The sequence below is a fragment of the Xiphophorus couchianus genome, chromosome 19 (genome assembly GCF_001444195.1).
Source record: "Xiphophorus couchianus chromosome 19, X_couchianus-1.0, whole genome shotgun sequence".
NCBI lineage: Eukaryota > Metazoa > Chordata > Actinopteri > Cyprinodontiformes > Poeciliidae > Xiphophorus > Xiphophorus couchianus.
In genome coordinates, this window is record NC_040246.1 from 9,441,154 (window position 1) to 9,461,312 (window position 20,159).

Sequence of the window (20,159 nt, forward strand, 5' to 3'; positions counted from 1 at the left end):
TTTGTGACTCATGAAACATCCAGACTATCCAAAGACAGCATGTAAGTAAACAAGTTTACGAAAAGGTCACAATTCCTGAGATGAAATGCTTAACGCTGGTTGATGGGACCCTCCAGTTATTGGCACTCTTTGCAAAAATGTGTTTATAAAAAAAAAAAAAAGAATCAAATTTTTACAGCAGAAAAATTCCACAACTAAAAATGTAATTCAGGGGGGCGTGCCGTGGTGGCGTAGCGGTTAGCGCGACCCGTATTTGGAGGCTTTGAGTCCTCGACGCGGCCGTCGCGGGTTCGACTTCCGGACCCGATGACATTTGCCGCATGTCTTCCCCCCTCTCTTTCCCCGTTTCCTGTCAGCCCACTATCATATAAGGGACACTAGAGCCCACAAAAGACTCCCTGATGGGGTAAAAAAAAAAAGTAATTCAGGTAAATTTATTTTCTGGAGGAGAAAAATATAATAGTATTTTACAAATTCACTGGTGTATATTAATTAGTCTTGAGACACGTGGGGAAAAAAAGTCTAAAGTATAAAACAGCTGTGATTAGAATTTAAAAAGCTGCAATTCGGAGTTATTTTTATTACCAATAACTCATGAAAAGCTAGATTTTTCTAAACTTTACAGTGCTACTATCTCCTGCAAAGCTTTTAAAACAACTTCATCAATAAATTGCTTTGCTTATTTTGAGAAAATTTAATTAGTATCGAATTAGACATGTTACTTTATGTACAACTATGGTTCAAAGGAAGAAATTTTTTACTTCTCTGTTCAAATTTGAGATTTAGACACTTAAAAAATATTTTCTACATAAATATTTGTGTGAAGTAGCAAAGGTTTAGCGTTTTATCAGCTGAATTTGATGAAATAATTTTCTCTGGATGGAAGCACTTAGTGCTGTCTGCCCAACAGGAGACAAATGATCAGTGAGTTCAGACTATTTGGTGTGATGGAGAGAAAAATGAGCTCAGCTGAGGAATCCAGTTTGCTGTTTCCAGATAAATACAAACCGGCAGCTGCACACGCCTTTGTTCGTGTTTACAATACACAGATAATCCTGTTGGGTCTCCATTCACCTCGCCCGGTTTATGTACTATAATGACCAGCTCGCTGTGCGTAATCCTGTTTATTACACATCTAAATTACCGAAATGAGCTGCTGTACTTCCCTTTATTAGCTACGCCAGCCGTTACTGTAGCTTTCTCTTTCACCGGTTTATAATGTAACCTGGAGATCAGACCAGAATATTCAATTGGATAATAACTACTGTAGTGCTTCACCTTCATCACCACTGCTCCTCCTCTCCCGCAGTTCTGCAGTGCTTTGCATGTTTATTACGGAGATGCTGCTCGAGGCTTCAGCTGAGGAGAGCAGCGGCTCTGTCTGAACAGTTTCTATGGGATGATCAAACAGTCTTTAGTGTCTGCGTGGGGCTGTCAGGAAGTGTTTCCTGTTGAGGATTGCTTGTCTTTACATTCCTGATTAGAAGCAGGTGAAAACGGCTCTAGTTTGTTGTCCTGAAGTAACGTTCTTGGGTTTCAGCTCACCCTCTTGAAGCTAAGGTCGGAATGAATGTCAATGAAAGCCAGTCTGGCATCTTTATAAGCAAAGCTTTCTCCGGAGCGTCTGGAGAGACTTGCAGTCTTCTTGCCCTTTTGTTCTCTCATTTTCAGCTCCGCTGTGCTCCAAAAGACAGCGGAGCAGCTCAGTACGGAGAAATTGTCATATTGAGTAAAATTCATGTCACTGCGAAAACAACCAAAGGCAAACAATGATAATTTAATCACTTACAGCCAGATACAAACTGAAGATTGATAGTGTGAGCAGGGGTGAGGACGACATTCACAAGGTTGTTTATTGATGGGTTATGGAGTCAGACGGAAATGCAATGTTGTTAGATCAGAACGGTAAGGAGACTTAACTTTTGTTACAAAATTGGAAATACTTAAAGCACTCACAAAACTCTGAGCTAAATCCTGGTTTGATTGGAAGGTGCCAATTAAGTGATTATCAGTGAGAGCAGCTCTAAAAACACTAGTGTGATTGGAGGCTTTCTGGTTGTCAAGATGGAGGGACATCAACAATGGTGCCCATTACAAATAGGCCTGTTGTGGTAACAAATTTTGCTGGGTGATTGTCCCAGAAATGTTTGTGATCAGCAATAATATTTTATTAAAACAATTTTCAAGTAACATAATAGTAATGGAAATATATTGCAACTTTGCCCTCTCAAAACTTTTAATTTCTAAGGAACATGTAACAGGAACTGGTTTAGGGACATTTTAAGTATAAAAAATAAATAAAACGACATACAAGATGGATACTTATATTACCAGACTATACTGTTTAGTCATTTTATGGTATGATATATTCCAGAAAGCTGTCCTGATGTAAGCCGATGCTTGGAGAAATACTAGAAAGGAAAAAAACCTTAAACTTTGATCTTTAAAGAATATGGCAGTGTGATTTAGCACATCATGAAATGGAAAACACTTTCCACCATCTGTAGAGCATGATGGAGGAATGATGGTTTGAGCAATGTCATTGAGTAATTAGCAATTAGTAATTGAGCAATTAGTCATTGAGTAAACCATGACTAAAGTATTTTGAGAAATGAGTCAACAGGATAATGATCCCAACTACAACAAATCTACAGCAGATTGACTGAAAAAAATAGATTAGACCTTAAGCTTTGTTAGGAAGCAGTGGTTCTACAGACCTCCTCTAAATGTTGAACTTGATCCAACATGCAGTGACATGCTGCAGCCTGCAAGTCAGCTGATGATGTGGCAGCAGGGAAGCATGCAGGGTTGTAGTGAAAATCAACCAAAAAGTATCAGAATGAGGTGAAATGAAATCATTTATTGCTGCTGATTGCAGATTCACTGGAACCTGAATCATGACTGAAGCTTCAAATACAAGTGGACAAACAAAGCTCTGCATATATTTTAAAATTTCATTCACACAATAAATATGAATAGTTAATGTAATGACTAAAATAAGTGATGGATGAAAAGGAGTGTAAACGTGTATCTTTCCCCTTTGGCGATGGGATGAATGACTCCGTCTAAAACGTGCACAATCCTCTATAGGCTCGGTTCTGGTCTGCAGGTGAACTAAATTCAACCAGTACTTCTGGGGCCATTTACTGTTAAAGACTTGTAAAGACCTGAAACAAAAGCTGCAAGTAAATGTAATCATTATATAGTAATTTATTAATTTTGGCGGATGTTTTTCTTTTTTTCTGAAGGGCAATGTACAGCTTTTACCAGAGCCATAGTACAATACTTTATAATTATACAACATTTACATGTGCATTTGGGTTTTATACATCAAACGACGGGTGAGCCGTGAAAAGAGGAACACGGAGTGAACGTGGTTCAACACAGGCACAGGAGACAAAGCAAAATAACTGATTAGCCAATAGAAAACTATAAATACAGAGTGTGGTAACAGCTCATGGACTGACCAAATATCATCAAAGCAAAGGCTTCAAAAAATAGTCATTCGCCTCAATAACCAAACAGAACAGACTCGTTAACGATGGGAGCAAAAAACCGAGTTTTCACACATTTATATTCCACAACAGCCATCCTAGGATAGAAAAAAGGGATAAAATATACAAATTAGAGATGGAAATCAAAGTACAAGATCAATCCAACAATAACAATGGTTTCTATATGTAGAGGGAAAAGAAATATTTAAAGGAGTAAACGGTCTTTAGATGTGCCTTCAATCTTTTAGATTCACCTTAAACAACAAACAGTTCAATTGTAACCTGAGTTACATTTTTTTGGGATTGTTTTTTGCTCTGTACTGATAAAAATATATGAAAGCAGATAAAAAAAAAAAAGTTGGATTTGAAGAGGCGATCGTCAATAATTTATACTGCCACTTCCAAATAATAAATAAATGAATTTATAAATAAACAAGCAGGCAAGCAAAACATCTACACTTTTTTTTTTTTTTTAAATCTTCCAGTTTTTTCCCCCAGTATAAATTTGTCTGGTAATCCAGTGTCTGACTTTTGAAAAATAGTCGAAGTTCTGTACCGCGCCGTGGTTCTGGTTCTGTAGTGGAGTGGTAGCAGTGGGCCAACAGCACTCGAGTCAATCAAGCCGTCTGGTAAAAAATCATTTTTCTCCCTCAGGTCCTTCTAGCCACAAACATACAGGAAGTCAAACTTTCTTTCTCGGTTTACTCACAACGATGAAAAAATACATTTTTGAGACTTAAAATTCTTTTACTCTGTATTTTCTTCTTTGTCCACCTCTCAAAGCTTTTTTATGTGCTTCAGGTCTCCAGGGGGGTTGGGGTGGGGCGTGTCCGGTAAAAGACCCATTTCAGAGAGAGGTTCTGCCTCAACATGAAGAACCAAAACTAAGAGACTTTCTGGGCTAAAGCACGGTGGCGTTATGGCCCTCCATCCTGGGCAGCCTTGTGTCCTGCACTGTCCCCATGGTAACAAGCAGCGGCCGGTTGTCCTCTGACATAACCGCACGGCCCAGGGTCATCGGAGTGGGCATGGACGGCCCTCTCTGGTGGGCTGCTGAGCCCATGGAGGTGCCTTGCTGGGGCAGAGGGGGGTTGGCGTCCAGCGGCAGGCCCGGATCCTGGTAGCCATAACCAATGTTCCCACAGGGGAACCTCCTCAGTCGGTACAGGGGTGCTGGGGGCAAAGCCGTTGAATCTAAGAGCAGAGGTGACTGGGCAGCAGGAGGAGGCGGGGGAGGCAGCAGTGGCCTGCAGAGACCCTGCTGCTGCTGGTGGTGCAGCAGCTGCAGCTGGTGTTGCTGCTGGAGCTGATGCTGAAACTGCTTGTGCTGGTGCTGGAGACCCAGCGAGCCCGCCACTTCAGCCACTGTCCGGCCCACATGCTCCTGCCCCTCGCCGGGCACCCTGCCGGCGCTGCCCCCCGGCCCTCCCACACCTCCCTGCCGCTGCTGCTGCTGCTGCTTCCTCTGCTGCTGCAGGAACCACGAGCCGTACGTGGGATTCCACAGACTGGTGTTTTTCCCACCGTGGCCGTCCTTCTCCTGCGGGTGACCCTGGGTAAAAGCCAGGTTTATGTGCCCTCCCTCCAAGCTCGGCTGGGCTGCGGGGTGAGGTCCCTTGGCAGTGAGAGTGGACGGGGCAGCAGAGGTGACCGTGTTGGTCACAGAGGTCTGCATGTGGGGCTGGTGAATGCACGGCTGGGATGGAGCCGGCGACGGTGCTTTGGCCTCCGCTGCTGCGCTGGTGAGGACCACATGCTCCCCTCTCCTGTCCTCTGTGGGATAGGATGGGGGCAGCTGCAAAGCCTCCCCATCAGGCACCTGGGCATTCAGCAGAACTGTTGGCACTGCGGGGTCCTCCGGGTGCATGGGTACTTGTTCCTCCTCCTCAGGAACGGGCCCATACTCGACAGGCAGAGCCATGGTCACCACATCAGGGTCCTGAAACGAGGTTTACATCACATAAAAATCCTGTTTCATTTGTTTATTATTCATATTTTCATGTTCGCTACATGAGGGTAAAATACTTTGAGTGCAGCTGTGCTTCATTATTATTCATCAGTCTCTCAGATGAATAAAGAAACTCTGGCAGAAAACACTGGAACATGTTCCTAAATCTGCGGTAATGGACTGGATCATTCAGCTATTTTTGGTTGAGGACCCATATTTACCTTCAAGTGTCTTCGTAACACTGACTGACATCCTGCTGCCAAAAGTATTCACTTGTCTGCATATAAAACACCCACAACATGCACTATTCCAGGAAAGCTTTTTGGAAGCCTTAAGAGTGTTTGTTTTTCTGGGAATTTTTCAAGAAGCACATTTCTGAGGTCAAACACCGATGTTGGTCTTGAAGACCTGTGTCCAAGTCTTCATTTAATTTAGCCCAAAGATATTTGCTAGTTTGAGGTCAGGAATCTTGGCAGGATGACGTTTGAGATATTGTGTCCACTGACCCTGCTGTGTGACTCCACATTTTTGTTGCTTTCCTCCTTACTGTAACTGTGAACTGTGCAATATTTAGTATTAAGGACATTTCTAGACTTTGCACTGATTGCCTCCAATCACAGTGCCACCCTGGAAAACACTGAGCTCCTGACAGCGACTGTAGAATCGGTCTGCTTGACTTGGAGCTCGGCTTGTAGTCGTAGAAGTGATGGAAAAACATGATGGTTGTTGAGATGTCAAGTGAGTGCATCTCTGTTAAACGTTTTGTGGTCTCCAGTCCTCTGGAACTACAACTCTGTAGGCTAGAGTTGTTTTTTGCCTCTTTAAAACATTAGACTCAAATTAACTGTAAATAAAATTTTCTGTGCATCTGAACAGATGAAAGAATCATCAGAAATTTTCTAATTACACAAATGAAACTTCTACTACTATTTACAACTAATGTAATAATCCAACAGAGTTTGGTTTACCTGTAAGCAGTAGTCAAGTCTCTCCAGAATGGTAGAGAAGTTGGGTCGATCTTCAGGCTGGTGCTGCCAGCTCTGGGTCATAATGCGGTACCTAAAACATGGCAGAAATTAGTTAATGTCCTTATTAAAGTGCACAGGATCGTGAAATCTTTGAAATAACAATCTGGTAGCCTCTGTTAATAAGATTAGAGTCTATGATCATGTTGTGGGTTTTATTCAGAAGAATGGACGTTTTATCATGAGGAACTGCAAAGAAGCAATGAAACTGAACACGTACACTGGCCCAGGACAGTTTTTAGGCGGGTCCATCCTCCCACCGTTGGTAACAAACTCCAACACTTCCTGGTTACTGCGACTCGGATAAGGCATGTAACCCAGAGAGAAGATCTCCCACAGCAGCACACCAAATGACCTGTGATGAGAAAAAAACATTTAGTCTTAAACAGTGGATGTCGTCAAACCTGAGAACGGAGGATGGAAAAATGATGGCAAAATTAGGATTCTCACCATGTGTCTGTCTTAGATGTGAAGATGCCCTCCATGAAGGCTTCAGGCGGCATCCATTTCACTGGTAACATGGCGCGCCCGCCCTTTCTGTAGTAACTCGCCCTACACAAATAAACAGAGTTTGAAAAGGACGATCAGCTGCAGCCGAAAACCACAAAGCTTCTCAATGGCAGCCATAGCCTTTCTGTGTTGGGTCTGGTTGCTTTCCTAGGGTCAGAATCAATCCAGGTTCATGACAGGCTAAACAATATGTAATGTAATATGTCTCTTGACATATTACATTACATATTGTTGTAATATGTAATGTAATAATTTATAAATATTTATAAAAATGTTTATAAATGTAATATAAACATTTTTCTTACTAAATTATCATTAAATCATACCTATACTGACAGCTTCAGTCCAAAAATTATTCAACTTTAGCAGACCAGGCGTGTTCTTGGGGAACACCTGGCCTAACGGATTAAGGGTTTCAATTATGTACAAAATAGCTCAAATATCTGACGTTACAGTGATGTTTCATTGCGTGTTACAAATATGAGTCTAGAGAAAGGTCCAAAAAGTTCAGGGAAATGATTACTGCCTCGCAGAAACAAGATAAACGTTTTTAGGCCTCAGCAAGATGGATTCAAGCAAGCGTCCAGAGGATCCTGGGAAGTTGAAGTTTAGGAATTATTGGACGATAATTCCAATAATTATCATCCAAGTTTTCTTTCTTTAGGAAGACTTTAAAAGAAGATACTAGAGAGGCCATATTTTTTTCCTGACTTGAACATCGCTGAACTCTGATTGAATAATATCGAGAATATTAATGAGATGGAGGCCTTTAGTGAAGAGAAGTGTGCTAAGATTCAGTAGGAGCAGCAGGTCAGAACAGTATAAAAGTACTAAAGATGCTTGTCATGAAGGGGTTGAACAGATTTGACATTTAAAGTAATTTAAAGTGGCTTTCTTTGTTGAATTTGGAGACCGCACTGGTAACATTAGTTATGTTGAGCTATTTAAATTGTCCTTAAATGATTTCTTTATTGCAAACAGCTGCCAGCCTCTACATTTTTCTATAAACCTAATTTGCAGATTGGGTTGATGGTGGGAACTCTGAAAGAATGTCCAATTAGGAAAAAAGAGAGGCTATCACTCACTGAGATGTTTCTAATTCCTGGCACGGGTAAAGAAAGGATCTCATTTGTGTTATATCTAATTTTTGATGCTCATCAAGGTCTCTGCCTGCTTTATTGAACAGAGCGAGGACAGATGTGAGGCCAGTCCGCGTCCATGAAGAAAAAGAAGCGTCTGAGGATTTATGATCTGTGGTGTCACAGCTGCCTTTGTTTGGCATCTTTTGCTTCTGCAGAGCAGTAAATCAATTTGGCATTTAACTTAGTCATAAAATGTCAATCTTCTCCCCAAACACTGCTCTATAAACACAGAAAGCACTTGAAGATAGATAGTACAGGGGGTGCTGGGCATTTTGGAACTTGGTAAAGGAGCCGCAGCAGCTTTGCTGATTTGTCCCACGGCCGACCAGAGCGGATCTGTTATTACAGCGGGGGGGCTCCCAGGTGTTGACGTGGCGCAGTGTGAGCAAACAATTCAGCTGGTTCTTTCTGAATGGATACATAGATATATAATGCAGCAAATATAAACTTTCTTCATAAAATGATTCAGTGACGAGCAGCAGAAGCTTGGATAAATGCATCTCATCTGAGAGTCTAACATCATGGAGATGAAGTTCCACTTCACACGGTTTATTTGAGCTGCTCTATTTCCAGCTTAACACAAACATAATTCTCAACTAGAACTGAAAGAGTGAGCTTGAATTTTTATCTATTTAAATATACAGGCTCAAATAAATTCATGCCCACTGATAGGTAAAGGAACCTTGGACAGTAGCAGCTCAATCAGACACTCTTTGGAGACATCAACAAACGTCTGACCTCTCCTCTCCACAGAATCTGAGATTCATTTAAATGAATCTGAGATTCATTTAAATCCGGTGGATTTCCTGGTCTGGACCCGGGCTTCAAGCATTTCCATTAATTTCCAACATCTTTACCAAGCTTCAGCCATCTGGTCCCAAATGAGCCTAACCAATGACATCACATTGGTTTGAAAATCCGGTGTTTCTTGACTGAAACCTGCAGGACAATAATCCCATATATTCTTCCAGACTCAATTTGGAAAAACACAAAACTTTTGAAGCAGATAAAATATAAACCTTACAGGAAATTGTTACTTAATTGAAACTTAAATTAACTCCAAATCCTCTAAATATCCAGCCAGAATTCTGCCAGATGTTTCGCCATGTCTGCAAAATATGATGCAGGTGCAGCCAGGCTAAAAGCAACACTGGACCAAATATTAGTGTAAACATGTACATAATTGAGCCTGACTTCAAATATTTGAGAGAAAATCCACAGATTCATATTATTTTGAAATCTTGCTTGAAGTTTGTTCCTTTTTTCAAATCAGGCTTTTAATCTGACAAACTAGTCTTATTGAAATACATACTCTAATTTATTGGCAATAACTGTTAGTAATAAACAATAAAGGGTTATGTTTTAAAACTGATGAAGATTTTGCATTTTGATTATTGGAGATTCAGGTCTGAATGAGTCAGAGAGCCCAAGCTCTGCACTGCATTTGTTGAAAGGGACGTTTGAAATGAAGTCCAAATATTAAACACACTATTTGCAGAGGCCTAATAAGACGGGCAATATTCATGCAGTACAGCCAATCTGCAGCTCAGTCTCAGAAATTAAACAAAAGCAGGTCCATTTGTCCAGAGTTACTGTTACTCTAGAGCACAGGCGTCAAACTCCAGTCCTCAAGGGCCGCTGTCATGCAGTTTTTAGATGTGCCACAGCTACAAAACACTGGAATGAAATGGCTTAATTACCTCCTCCTTGTGTAGATCAGTTCTCCAGAGCCTTGCTAATGACCTAATTATTCTATCCAGATGTGGTGCAGCAGAGGCACAGCTAAAAGTTGCAGGACACTGGGCCTTGAGGACTGGAGTTTGTCACCCGTGCTCTAGAGTATTAAAATACAAATTCACCGGATTTTTAAAAATCTAAAGTCAGAATGCTAATTTCCTTTAACTCAGAGCTGCAGCTGTAGGTCTTCAGGGACTCAGTGAGCAGAAATAAATTCAGATGACATGCAAGCTGCTAATACAGTTAAAAGGGAAATGCATACTTATACGATTGGCAGTGGAAAATGACCCAATCACTGAGGCAGAGAAAACAATCACTAACAGATTCTGTTTGCTTGACAGATTATCTAAGTGCTCCTGTAGGGCTCTTATTCACCCGGCCCCTTAATCTTTCACTTAAAGTAAAAGGATCCCAGCAGTGAATGGAAATGGTTCATGGCAACATGTTTAGACGTACAATTACAGAACGGGATACTGCCATCATCTTCTCCCCCACCCATTTCTTTGTGCTCCTCTAATCATTGTGTCCGTCCTTATAAAGAACAGCAACGAAGCTTCAATGAGACAAAAGCAGCTTTCCCACAGTGCTGCTTTTAGAAGAAAAGCAAGGTTGCTGCGAAACATCGATCAACACACGCTTTTTGTTCTGCTGCTTATTGGTTTATCTGTTGGCGAGAGCAGGTAAATATTTTGATGAAGACCTTTTTCAATGAGCAGCGGATTAGGGAGGATTAAGACGTCTCAAGATACTGAAAGCTTTGTATGCCTGTGCGGCTCTGTTGGCGTAACTCTGAAGATGAATCAGGTATAAAAAGCAACAGCGGAGGTCAGGATGGCCTGGCTGTAACACCTGTAGCTGGTGAACTGGACGTCCAGCCTGCTTTTATGGAACGTCTGCACCTGGATACACTCCTACAGGCCTGTCGGTAAGAAAGTACACCCTGCTTCAGTTCCTGTGTTTTAAAGAACATGGCGAATAATTTAAGAGGTTTCAGATTTTGGCTTTAAGATGAATCCAAAATGGAACATATTGGTATTGCAAAAATAAGTGCACCCCATTAAACAAAAGCTTGCAGAGTCGTCTTTAGTGTCAATAATTTGCTCATTTTCTGTGTTTTGTTAATCTGTCTTATGGTTCTGGAGGATCTGTCCCAGTTTGTGTCAACCTTCAGCTCACAGATAGTCTTACATTTTTCTAGCATTCTTTTGAACTCTGAAGATTTCGAAATGGAAGATGCACAGACCATAGGAACGCAAAAGAAGCCCCTAACTTCATCCTGCGTGTTTGGGTTCCTCCCCATCATCAGGCTTCACCTTATAATCAAACAGCCACGCCTGGCTAAAAGCTCACTGTGGTCTTATGAAACACAACTACAGAAAAAACAAGGTGTGTGGTTACTTTTCTCTTTAGAACAACTCCAAATACCAGACATTTTGGGCTCACAACCTTTAGATTTGCTAGAAAACTGAAGGTGGGTGAGATCAGCAAAACTGAGTCCAGAACCAAATCCGAGTCTTTCAGTGGGGGCTGTGGATAAGACTTGTCCTCACAATCTGATAGTCTCAGTCTTTTTGCAAAGAAACGTGGAAAAAAAGTTGGCAAGTGAAGATGTGACATGCTAGTAGATATCTTTTTGACAAACGGGGAGCTGGAAAAGAATCGAAAGTTACTTCATCAAAGTCTTAGTTTAAGAGTGTGCAACTTAAACCAAATTTCTTTTTTTTTTTTTACTGCTGTAAGACTTAAAGACTTTTTGGATGTTTTCTGTTGAGTTTTAAAAGTTACATAAAAGATTAAATTATTTACCCCGACCTCACTTTGTTGCAGCATTTCAACAAGAGTGTTTTCACTTTTTATATCCACTTTACCTAATTATATTTATTACTCACTCTGATGCTGATCAGTTAATCACTCCGAATGTCACACACAGCTTGTCCATGTTTGCTTTCCCTGTTTACTACATAACAGTTTGGAAACTTGTTTATTTATTTATTTATTTAACAAAAATTTAAATAGATATTATTCCTGTTGAGTTCCAACTAGTAGAGCCCAATAACTTAAGAAGAATAAAACATTTTTGTTTTTATTTTGACCACAGCTGTTCATTATCTGCACCTGTGAGGCGGCGTAAACCTGTGCATGCTGGTACGTCTGCGAGTACAAAAATCTGGCATTTATCAGAGTCCTCGTCCCTCACTGTGCTGCCTGTCCCCAGTGATCACCTCAGAAATAGTTGTCCGTGGCTCTTGGCACACAGCAGTAGCACCACATCGCGAATTGGCTGAAATAATACAACAGTTAAGTTGCCAGATACGATCAGAACAGGGATCATAAACCCTGACACCGTGTCACCAGGAAGGGACCAGAACCTGGATCTGACATCTGCAATTACATCAGGCTGTCCTAGTGCGGCTCTTCAGCACTTTTCCCCGTCGGATGATTCAGGAGCGCGGCGTTGATACCGGGAAACGCTGCGACAGATTCCCTCTGCTCTAATTTCTGAGACGATGAAAGGCTTGGCAGCTCTCCCTGCTGGATTCCGGGTTCATCTAAACTTCATCACATTAAATTGTGTTTGCTGGAATTTTAGAATAATTAAGACATTGTTCAGCTACAGATGAGCTGATGTAGATTAAATGATGAATCAGTAATGCAACGCGATGGATTACACAGCTGAACTTTAACACAAGGCAGAAAAACTAGTAAAATCTTATTCAGATTTTCAAACCATTTCAAATTACACTTATTATAATTTGACAAATTTCAGTCCACAAGTTTCTTGTGAACCACTTTGTGGTAGCAGATGGGTTATTTTAATACCCATCATACTGTGCCAACTAAAATATTTTAGAGGGTCCAATTAAATTAGGATTTTTTTGTGCCAAAAGGTGCAATAAAAACAGTTTTTTTAATTCTAATTAATGAACCAGTGTTGTCTAAGCAACCAGGTCTCACACCATCTATTTTTTTAACTACCCCCTTATTACACAGTTAAGTCAGAGCTGACTTCACCGATTTAGGAATACTTTTCTTACTTTTGACAACTGATGTAGATTTCATGTCCAAAGCTCAATTAGAAATAAAATTACAAAGAAAATGTTGATGTGGTCCCTGTTGTATTGACAAAAATGGGTTATCCTGAGAGAACAAGCATTATTTCATGTGCTGCAGATACCGGTGTACCTGTAAATGTCTCTAGCCATCCCAAAGTCTCCGATCTTGGCCACTCGACCCGGCCCTTTGCAGGTTAAAAGGCAGTTCCGAGCTGCAATGTCCCTGAAAGCCAAAAAAAAAACAAGCATTATGAGATCACAACTCATACCCACATTGCTGGATGGAGCATTTAAATAAGAGGGGATGCAGAGCATCTGCACAGCTTGACTTATGCCTCATCTCTTCTGTGGTTTAGCATTTTTTTTGCATGCATTTATATTTATAAAAGAGTTTGGTGTGCAAAACGCCCACAGTTACTCCCCTTTTGGCTCTGAACTTTAGTCTCGCCCTGGGCTTGCCGGCATTTAGCAGCTTCTGGATATAAATGCTGCAGAGTCATGCAGGGAGAGCGGCTTATAGAGGAAATCTCATATTTGCACAGCACAGATTGAATCTTTAAGGAGAATATATGTAGAGCCCACACACACACACTGCAGTTTACTCCTCCAGGCACCAAACCGTCTGGAAGTTTTAAGGAGCGACGCTGAGAGCATACAGAGCTGTGGCAAATATGTAACCATGGCGACATTGTGTTACACGCGGCTCAAAGCAGATCATGAGACAGGAAGAGGATGAAGCTGAATAACTCGCAGTGATGGACGCCACAACAGAAAGAAACACATTGTTTTGATGTTTGGCCTCGGCAGCCTGATTCAGAGATAAGAAATGACACAATGAGGATAAAGTTCTAGTTCAGCCTGATTTAAACCGATGCCTTTAAAACCGGGTCTCCCACTTCAGAGTGTCAAACTGTTCAACCTAAGTTGCTTTGAAACTACTTTAAATCTGAGAGTAATTCATCTTGAAACGAGAAGTGACTGCTTTTCAGCTTCTTGTTAATAAACTCAGCTTTCAAAACCAATCGGAGAGACTTGTCAGTTTCATCACGCCACAGATCTTTGCTATTCAGAAGTAAGCTGCAAACATTCAATTGTGGCATTTCTCAGGTACATAAAAAGACCCAGAGATCTTTATCAAAAGCCTCTTTCACCACGACTGAATCCAGCGGCTTCAGGTTTGAATAAACCCTATAGGTTTTCCTTGACATTTTATCACAGTTAACCTTTTTGATTGAGCCGAGAAATATGTTACTTTAAATGAAGAATAAAATGCTGCAGTCCTGCTCAAGGAGAGGGAGACAATGCTGGTGCTAGTGGTGCTGGTTGCATTTGGGCCGATCTGCTTTTCAATCAAATCTAATTACGCTAATAAACAATCTACAGTTTCACTAAATGTGTAGTGTGATTAATATTGTTTAGCTGCAAGATGTGTTTAAAGAGTCCTGAGAAAAACGCCAGAAAACTATTTCAACATTTGCTGGTAACATTTGATGATGATGTACTGAAACCAGCCAGAAGAAAACAAAGCTCCTTCATTGTGTCAATAAAATAAAAAATAAATCAATTAAAATAACAAATAAAATCACGTTCATTGGAACAATTACATGCAACTGCTTAAATTTGCTGAAAGTTGAAAGTATGACGTTTGACTGGCCATGCTGGTATTTTAGCAAAACTAGCCATACAGCAAAATAAGAGGCATAATTTCACAGCGACATTGCCTTTGCTTCTAGCATATTTATTGTTTGCATGTAGGAGAAGGGATCAGAATAGATTAAAATGAGCAGGGTAAATCTTTAGGTGCTTTTTGAGGCGATAGGCTTCCTAAGTTGCCAAATGGTTAATTTTGCCTCTGCCCTTGCTAACATGCCCAATGACTGCCAGTTTGGTTTATACAGTGAGCCATGTTACATGTTCTGCCAGAAAATTGTTAAGTTGTCGAAAGCAAACTGCTTCTATGCAGCCTCTTTCTGCGAATACTGTTCACCTGTGCTGCTCCCGAGGAAATGTCTGCATGCAGTCGAGAGGAATTTCAAGGCAGAAGTGTTTGAATTACTGAGTGCAGTCACTTAAATCGAAGTGATGAACCCATTCACGTTTTATATATCACCTCTGAAAAGGGCCACAGTGCAAGTGAAGGGCTATATTTAAACCCGAGCAGTCCTTGTATAATGATGGAGGAGAATTCATGGAAATCTGGCGCTTCCAGGCAAGGACGAGTTTTAAAATGCAACAGCTGCTGCCACAAACAGAGGTCTGACTGGAAGGCCATGCAGCCCACAACCTTATATAAACATTTACAACTGACTTTAATAACAGTAAATTTTAAGGTCTTTTTTCTCTGCAAATCTCACAAACAATTTGTTGTAATGTCAATTTTTTCACCTCTGTTTATTATCTGAGGTTCATTTCCTCAACACAAATCTGCCTCCACTCCCACCACGACGAAGGCTCTTGCATTAAATAAAGAAGACAACAAATAAAACACTCCATGAGCCATTGGTCATTTACTGGATTTTCAGCTGGAGAAATAATGAAAGAAACATAAAAGGCAGATTAAGTTGTTCTCAGACAGCATTAGCCCTCTGAGTTAACTTGTTGAAGCTGCACACAGCTCGTGATTCAAGCCTTTAATCCACCTGAAAAATGAGCGCTGTTCATCCAGCGCCCGTTACTCAACAGCAAGTAAACACACCTTCATAAAACTGAAATAAGCCTCAAGGACAGCAGTCGGGGCAATTTTAATACAGGTTTGAAGAGAGAAGATTGGGTTGTGCAGAATATTTTAAGAGTCAGCCATTAGACGGATTGATGTAGCTTTACTGTGCCACGCTGGGCCAAACAAGGTTTAATAGGCTCCATTTGTCAGCAGCTAATGCTTAAAAGTCCGCAAGAAGATCCTATTATACTGCGTCAACACAAATGTAGAACCAGCATTGACCTTTCCTCATTTTAGAAATGCACAAGATTTTTTTTTTCTTTTCTTGCAGACATTTTTTAGAGCTTTTTTAACGTGCGTCCTCTCATCCTTCACCAAGCACAGTTACTGCAGATCTGCTCCTCTGACTTGTGGCTCAGAAACAGACCGTAAAAACACAAGCCGGCCGAACCATCTGGCTGCTCGCTTTCTAAACTCATTAACTTCTTCTTTCTGAGATCATATAGGAGGCACGAAGTGTGCAGAGGCCATATGTTAAGAGTTGGATTGATGCAGTTTATTAGTGTGTCTATTTGACGAATGAGGGCAAACGTTTACTCACTATATTTATAAGCACTGCTGTTTTTGTTTCTCATCTGTTCAGATACCTGTGTATGAACTGGTTCTCCTCCAGGTAGTGGCAGCCCTTAGCGATGTCTCTGGCCACGTTGAGAAGGTCTACCATGGTCAAACTGGACGGCTGGTCCTAAACCACCGGAAGAGATACAGAAAGAGGCCAGAAATAACGCATTACTCAGTTTATCTAACAAAGATAGCAAATCTAAATACAGAGCAGAGACTTCAGATGGACATTAAATACAATAAACTTTTAAACTTTTAAACATTTGCTCCAAAGTGGAGCAAATGTTCAGTTTCATAGTGTTATCTCTGAGTTTAGAGTCTCTAAACTCCCACATGGGGCAGGAATGCATTCAGAGTCAGGTAACCCATCTGAAATGTATTGATTCTAATTCCTTTTAGTATTGCAGGATGCAACCACATCAGCAAGAGAAGCAGCTCTACACCAAGCCCCCCCATGATTAAGAAGCTCGTCCAGGCAGAGCCACGCCATTCTAAAGATGAAGTGCAAGTTTAGCTCAAGAGCTTCAATTTGGGATCTTTTTCTTCAGGACATGAAAAGGTTCAATTCCTTCACACAAAAATGTATCACAGAAAACCAACAATTATTCCAGCTGCTGCTGAAAAATTGTTATTTCAATAAAATACTGATGAAACACTTAGAATGTTTTAGTTCTGCTTTAAAGAGAAACACCAGCCTAATATGATGATATTATTTGGTTAATTAGTCAGGCTTTCTACTCAGGCAGAGCCAGCAGTCAGCTGCTTCACCTCTTAAACCAAAGGCCTCTTCTTGAGAGAGTTGTTGATGAAGGTTAAAGCGAAACTTTCAAATCAGCCGTTTTGGCAGAGATTGGCATTGTGTGGGCCATTTGAAATTTCTCTGGTTATTTCTGAGGTTCTTTTTTCCCCAACTTATACCTCATCATAGACTGTCATTCCAACTAATAATTGCTTTTGCAAGGAAATAAAAATCAATGTCAACCATCAGTAGTGTGTTTTTCTTGATATGCGCCTTTAGAGTCCAGGTACGTTTGTTTTTCATTTAGCTGCTTAGTGTTGGAACGGGTTGTTGTTGAGGTCAAAAATATAGTTTTTGTGATTTGGATCAACCGTTCCCCGTCATGTGGATACGCACTACACTGCATGTCGCTCATGTCTTGCCTATATTTAGCCTTGTTTCATGCCTGCACATGTGCATCCACCTGTTAAGCACAGGATGTGAATAGAAAGCCTCTAATGTGCGGTTTTATTTCTAAAACTGTTGGCCACCTGTCAAGCACCAAACTGGAGACACAGTTTGCATCTGGCTGCACTTAGCAGCCGCTCTGTTAGAGTTTAAAGCGTCCCTGGGGAGACTCCAGCAGGTGAATGAATGCTGATGGTGCCTGATGAGTTTACTACAATTTTAAAGTTAATGTCACTCCTAAAGTAAAGGAGTTATTTAAGTAATCGACTGTTAGGCAGAGCGGTGTGTCTCACCAGTCGGGGTCTAGTCTCCCTCAGGAAGGTCTTGAGGTCTCCTCCAGCCATCAGCTCCAGCAGGATGAACCGGGGCATGGCCTGCAGACTCACTCCAATACAACGCACAATGTTCTGGTGGTTGAACTTACTGCAACACAGAGAAGAGGGGGAATAGAACCATTGTTGAGTGAACAAGACATAAGGAGGAGAACCGTGTGTGTTTTGTAGTTACCTGATGATTAGAGACTCCATGAGAAAGTCCAGTTCATCTTGCTCAGAGCAAACCTCAGGAAGTGTCTGGAGTGAATGAAATTATTCTGCGATTAATGCCAATGTGCAGAAATAAATACTGCCTTTCACTAATGATGCTTAAGATGAAGTTCATTATTTCCCTTATCCAGCATCCAAGCTGCACCCATATTTATAAAAACAAAGTTTGAGCTTTTAAACTGCTGTTTCCCCAGCAGGACTGACCTTTACAGCCACCTGCAGTGGACTCGGTTCACCAGGTATCCCCACAGCCAGACCTTCATACACCTCCCCGAACGCACCGTGACCCAGACCCCTGCGAGGAAGCACACAGCCCTGTCATTTAAAGCTTCCATCACTATTTATGTTTTAAAACAGGCTACGTTGTCTGACAAATTGAATCGGAGACCATTTTAAATAGGAATGTACATGCAGGACCAAAGTAAGATTTCAAACTTTAATGATTTCTGGCCATGTTGCATGTACAAATTTGTCCTTTTCATAACGATACAGACAACATCATACTGAGAGACACTGCCATATAATAGAGGTACATTACTAGACAGCAATACCACCAGACAACCCAGATGAAAGCAAATCCATTGTAAAAATGTAAAACATGCTGGTAAAAAGTTCACAGACAGGAACAGTCAGGATGACAATCACACATTAAAGCATTCACGCTGAACATGTGAAGATATTTTAGGAAATGATTATGGAGAAATTAAACAGAAGTGACTTTGGAGGGACTTTTTAGGAAGATTTTCTTATGTGGCCATAATGTGAAGAAGTGTGCAGCATTCAGGTGACAGTGACCTCAATCCAGGATGATCGTCCATCATATAACTCTTTAATTGGACCAATCAAAGATGACCATCTATTCCTCGGTTAATTTAAATTATATTAGATAATTAGGAGCCCTTTCTAAATGAGATAAAAAATTATTTTGGGAAATTAGATTTTTAAAGGCCAACATTGCTGCTTCTTATATCGGACTCTTCTCTTTAGTCTAGCAGTTGTAGTTTGCAGTGATTTCCCCACCTGGTGAGGGAAATGTTGCGCCGTGGCACCTCCTTCAGGTCGCTGACTGTCGCCGTCTTACCGCCGAAGCAGTAGTTGGGGTTGTAGTCGGTCATGATGGTGGAGGCTCGCAGCTTGCTGAGCTTGCAGTCCGGACTCTGCAGCTCCAGCTGAATGGATTGCAGCTCTGTGTGTTTTCGCCTGTACACTGGTCATAGAAAAAAACGAAAGAGTTTGATTCCCCTGTCGAGGTATCCACAATTTAACAAACAAACAAAGCCCTGAAACCGATCTTCTTGGAGAAAATTATTGCTTGCGGCTACACTAGACAGGCTGGAGTGCTTTTAAAGAGGTTATTTCCCTAAAGACCGATGTTTGAAGAACAGGGACTGTGACACTGAATTATTTTTGTTTCTGAGTTGCTGAACCCTCCATGTCAGATGATGGAAAGAGTCTCAACATTAAATCCAACATTTAAATCTGTTTTTAAAATAATCACATCATCTTAAACAAACTGATATTTACATCATCCGCCTCAAAATAACACGAATGTCAGATATCTCGACCTCTCACAGACCAATGCAACAAGCCTCGACCCTGTAAACATATTATTCGTCTGCAGTTATAAGTGTGTATTTATTTACAAAGTAATGTCTGATCTACAAGCACTGTCAGCTGATGGCTAAGCAGCTATCCATCATGAGAACTCGTCTTTCTGCTGTGTCCTTGTTTAAATCCAGCTCCTCGGCATGTGGGGTTGGTCGTCTGAGTGTGAGCGGGAGTGAGCTGGAATGACACCATGTCTGCATATCTGACTGTCGTTGCCTGAAAGCAGCCAGTTGGATGGTCTGTCCTGGCCACAGGGATCAGCTTTTGTTTTGACAGAAACTTGCTAAAGGCTGAAAGGGAGGAGGCATCAACAGTGATTTTTATGCAACCAGAACAAAACTAAATGAAATTTATTAATTTCAACAGTGATATCTGGAAGACTAGAGAAGAGGAACCAGTTCAGGGGCTGAACTAGGTCCAGCTGTTACCGCAGAAGCAGGGATCTGCATTTTTGACCCAACGTTATCAGAAAAGGAATTTATTTTTTCATTTTTTTGTGGGCAATTTCAACTTCAAAAACATGCGTTTATTTTGTAATGTCAACCAATTCGTGCAGTTTCAGAAGCTGAATCAACATGTTTGGTGTGTTTATGTTTTAAAAAGTCAGCTCAAGTAAAAATGGCGTCTTCAC

The 20,159-nt window shown here is 41.0% G+C and overlaps 1 protein-coding gene and 1 long non-coding RNA gene across 3 annotated transcripts in view; one reads left to right on the top strand and one right to left on the bottom strand.

Annotated features, from left to right (window-relative positions):
- The first annotated feature begins 484 nt into the window (after positions 1–484).
- LOC114134144 (uncharacterized) lies at positions 485–3,548 on the top strand. The gene is made up of 2 exons (XR_003593354.1): positions 485–2,984; positions 3,016–3,548. It is a non-coding gene; the product is annotated as an uncharacterized LOC114134144 (long non-coding RNA).
- The window catches only part of alk (ALK receptor tyrosine kinase), a 401,288-nt gene continuing 384,321 nt past the window's right edge, over positions 3,193–20,159 (bottom strand). For both annotated transcript variants that reach the window (XM_028000489.1, XM_028000490.1), the window contains exons 20-29: positions 18,941–19,127; positions 18,125–18,215; positions 17,883–17,947; positions 17,669–17,798; positions 16,216–16,313; positions 13,040–13,132; positions 6,918–7,019; positions 6,688–6,822; positions 6,411–6,501; positions 3,193–5,433 (exon numbers count right to left, since the gene is read on the bottom strand). In XM_028000489.1, coding sequence (XP_027856290.1) covers positions 4,396–5,433; positions 6,411–6,501; positions 6,688–6,822; positions 6,918–7,019; positions 13,040–13,132; positions 16,216–16,313; positions 17,669–17,798; positions 17,883–17,947; positions 18,125–18,215; positions 18,941–19,127 — 2,030 coding nt within the window. In that variant the 3' untranslated portion in view covers positions 3,193–4,395. The remainder of the gene's footprint in view (positions 5,434–6,410; positions 6,502–6,687; positions 6,823–6,917; positions 7,020–13,039; positions 13,133–16,215; positions 16,314–17,668; positions 17,799–17,882; positions 17,948–18,124; positions 18,216–18,940; positions 19,128–20,159) is intronic.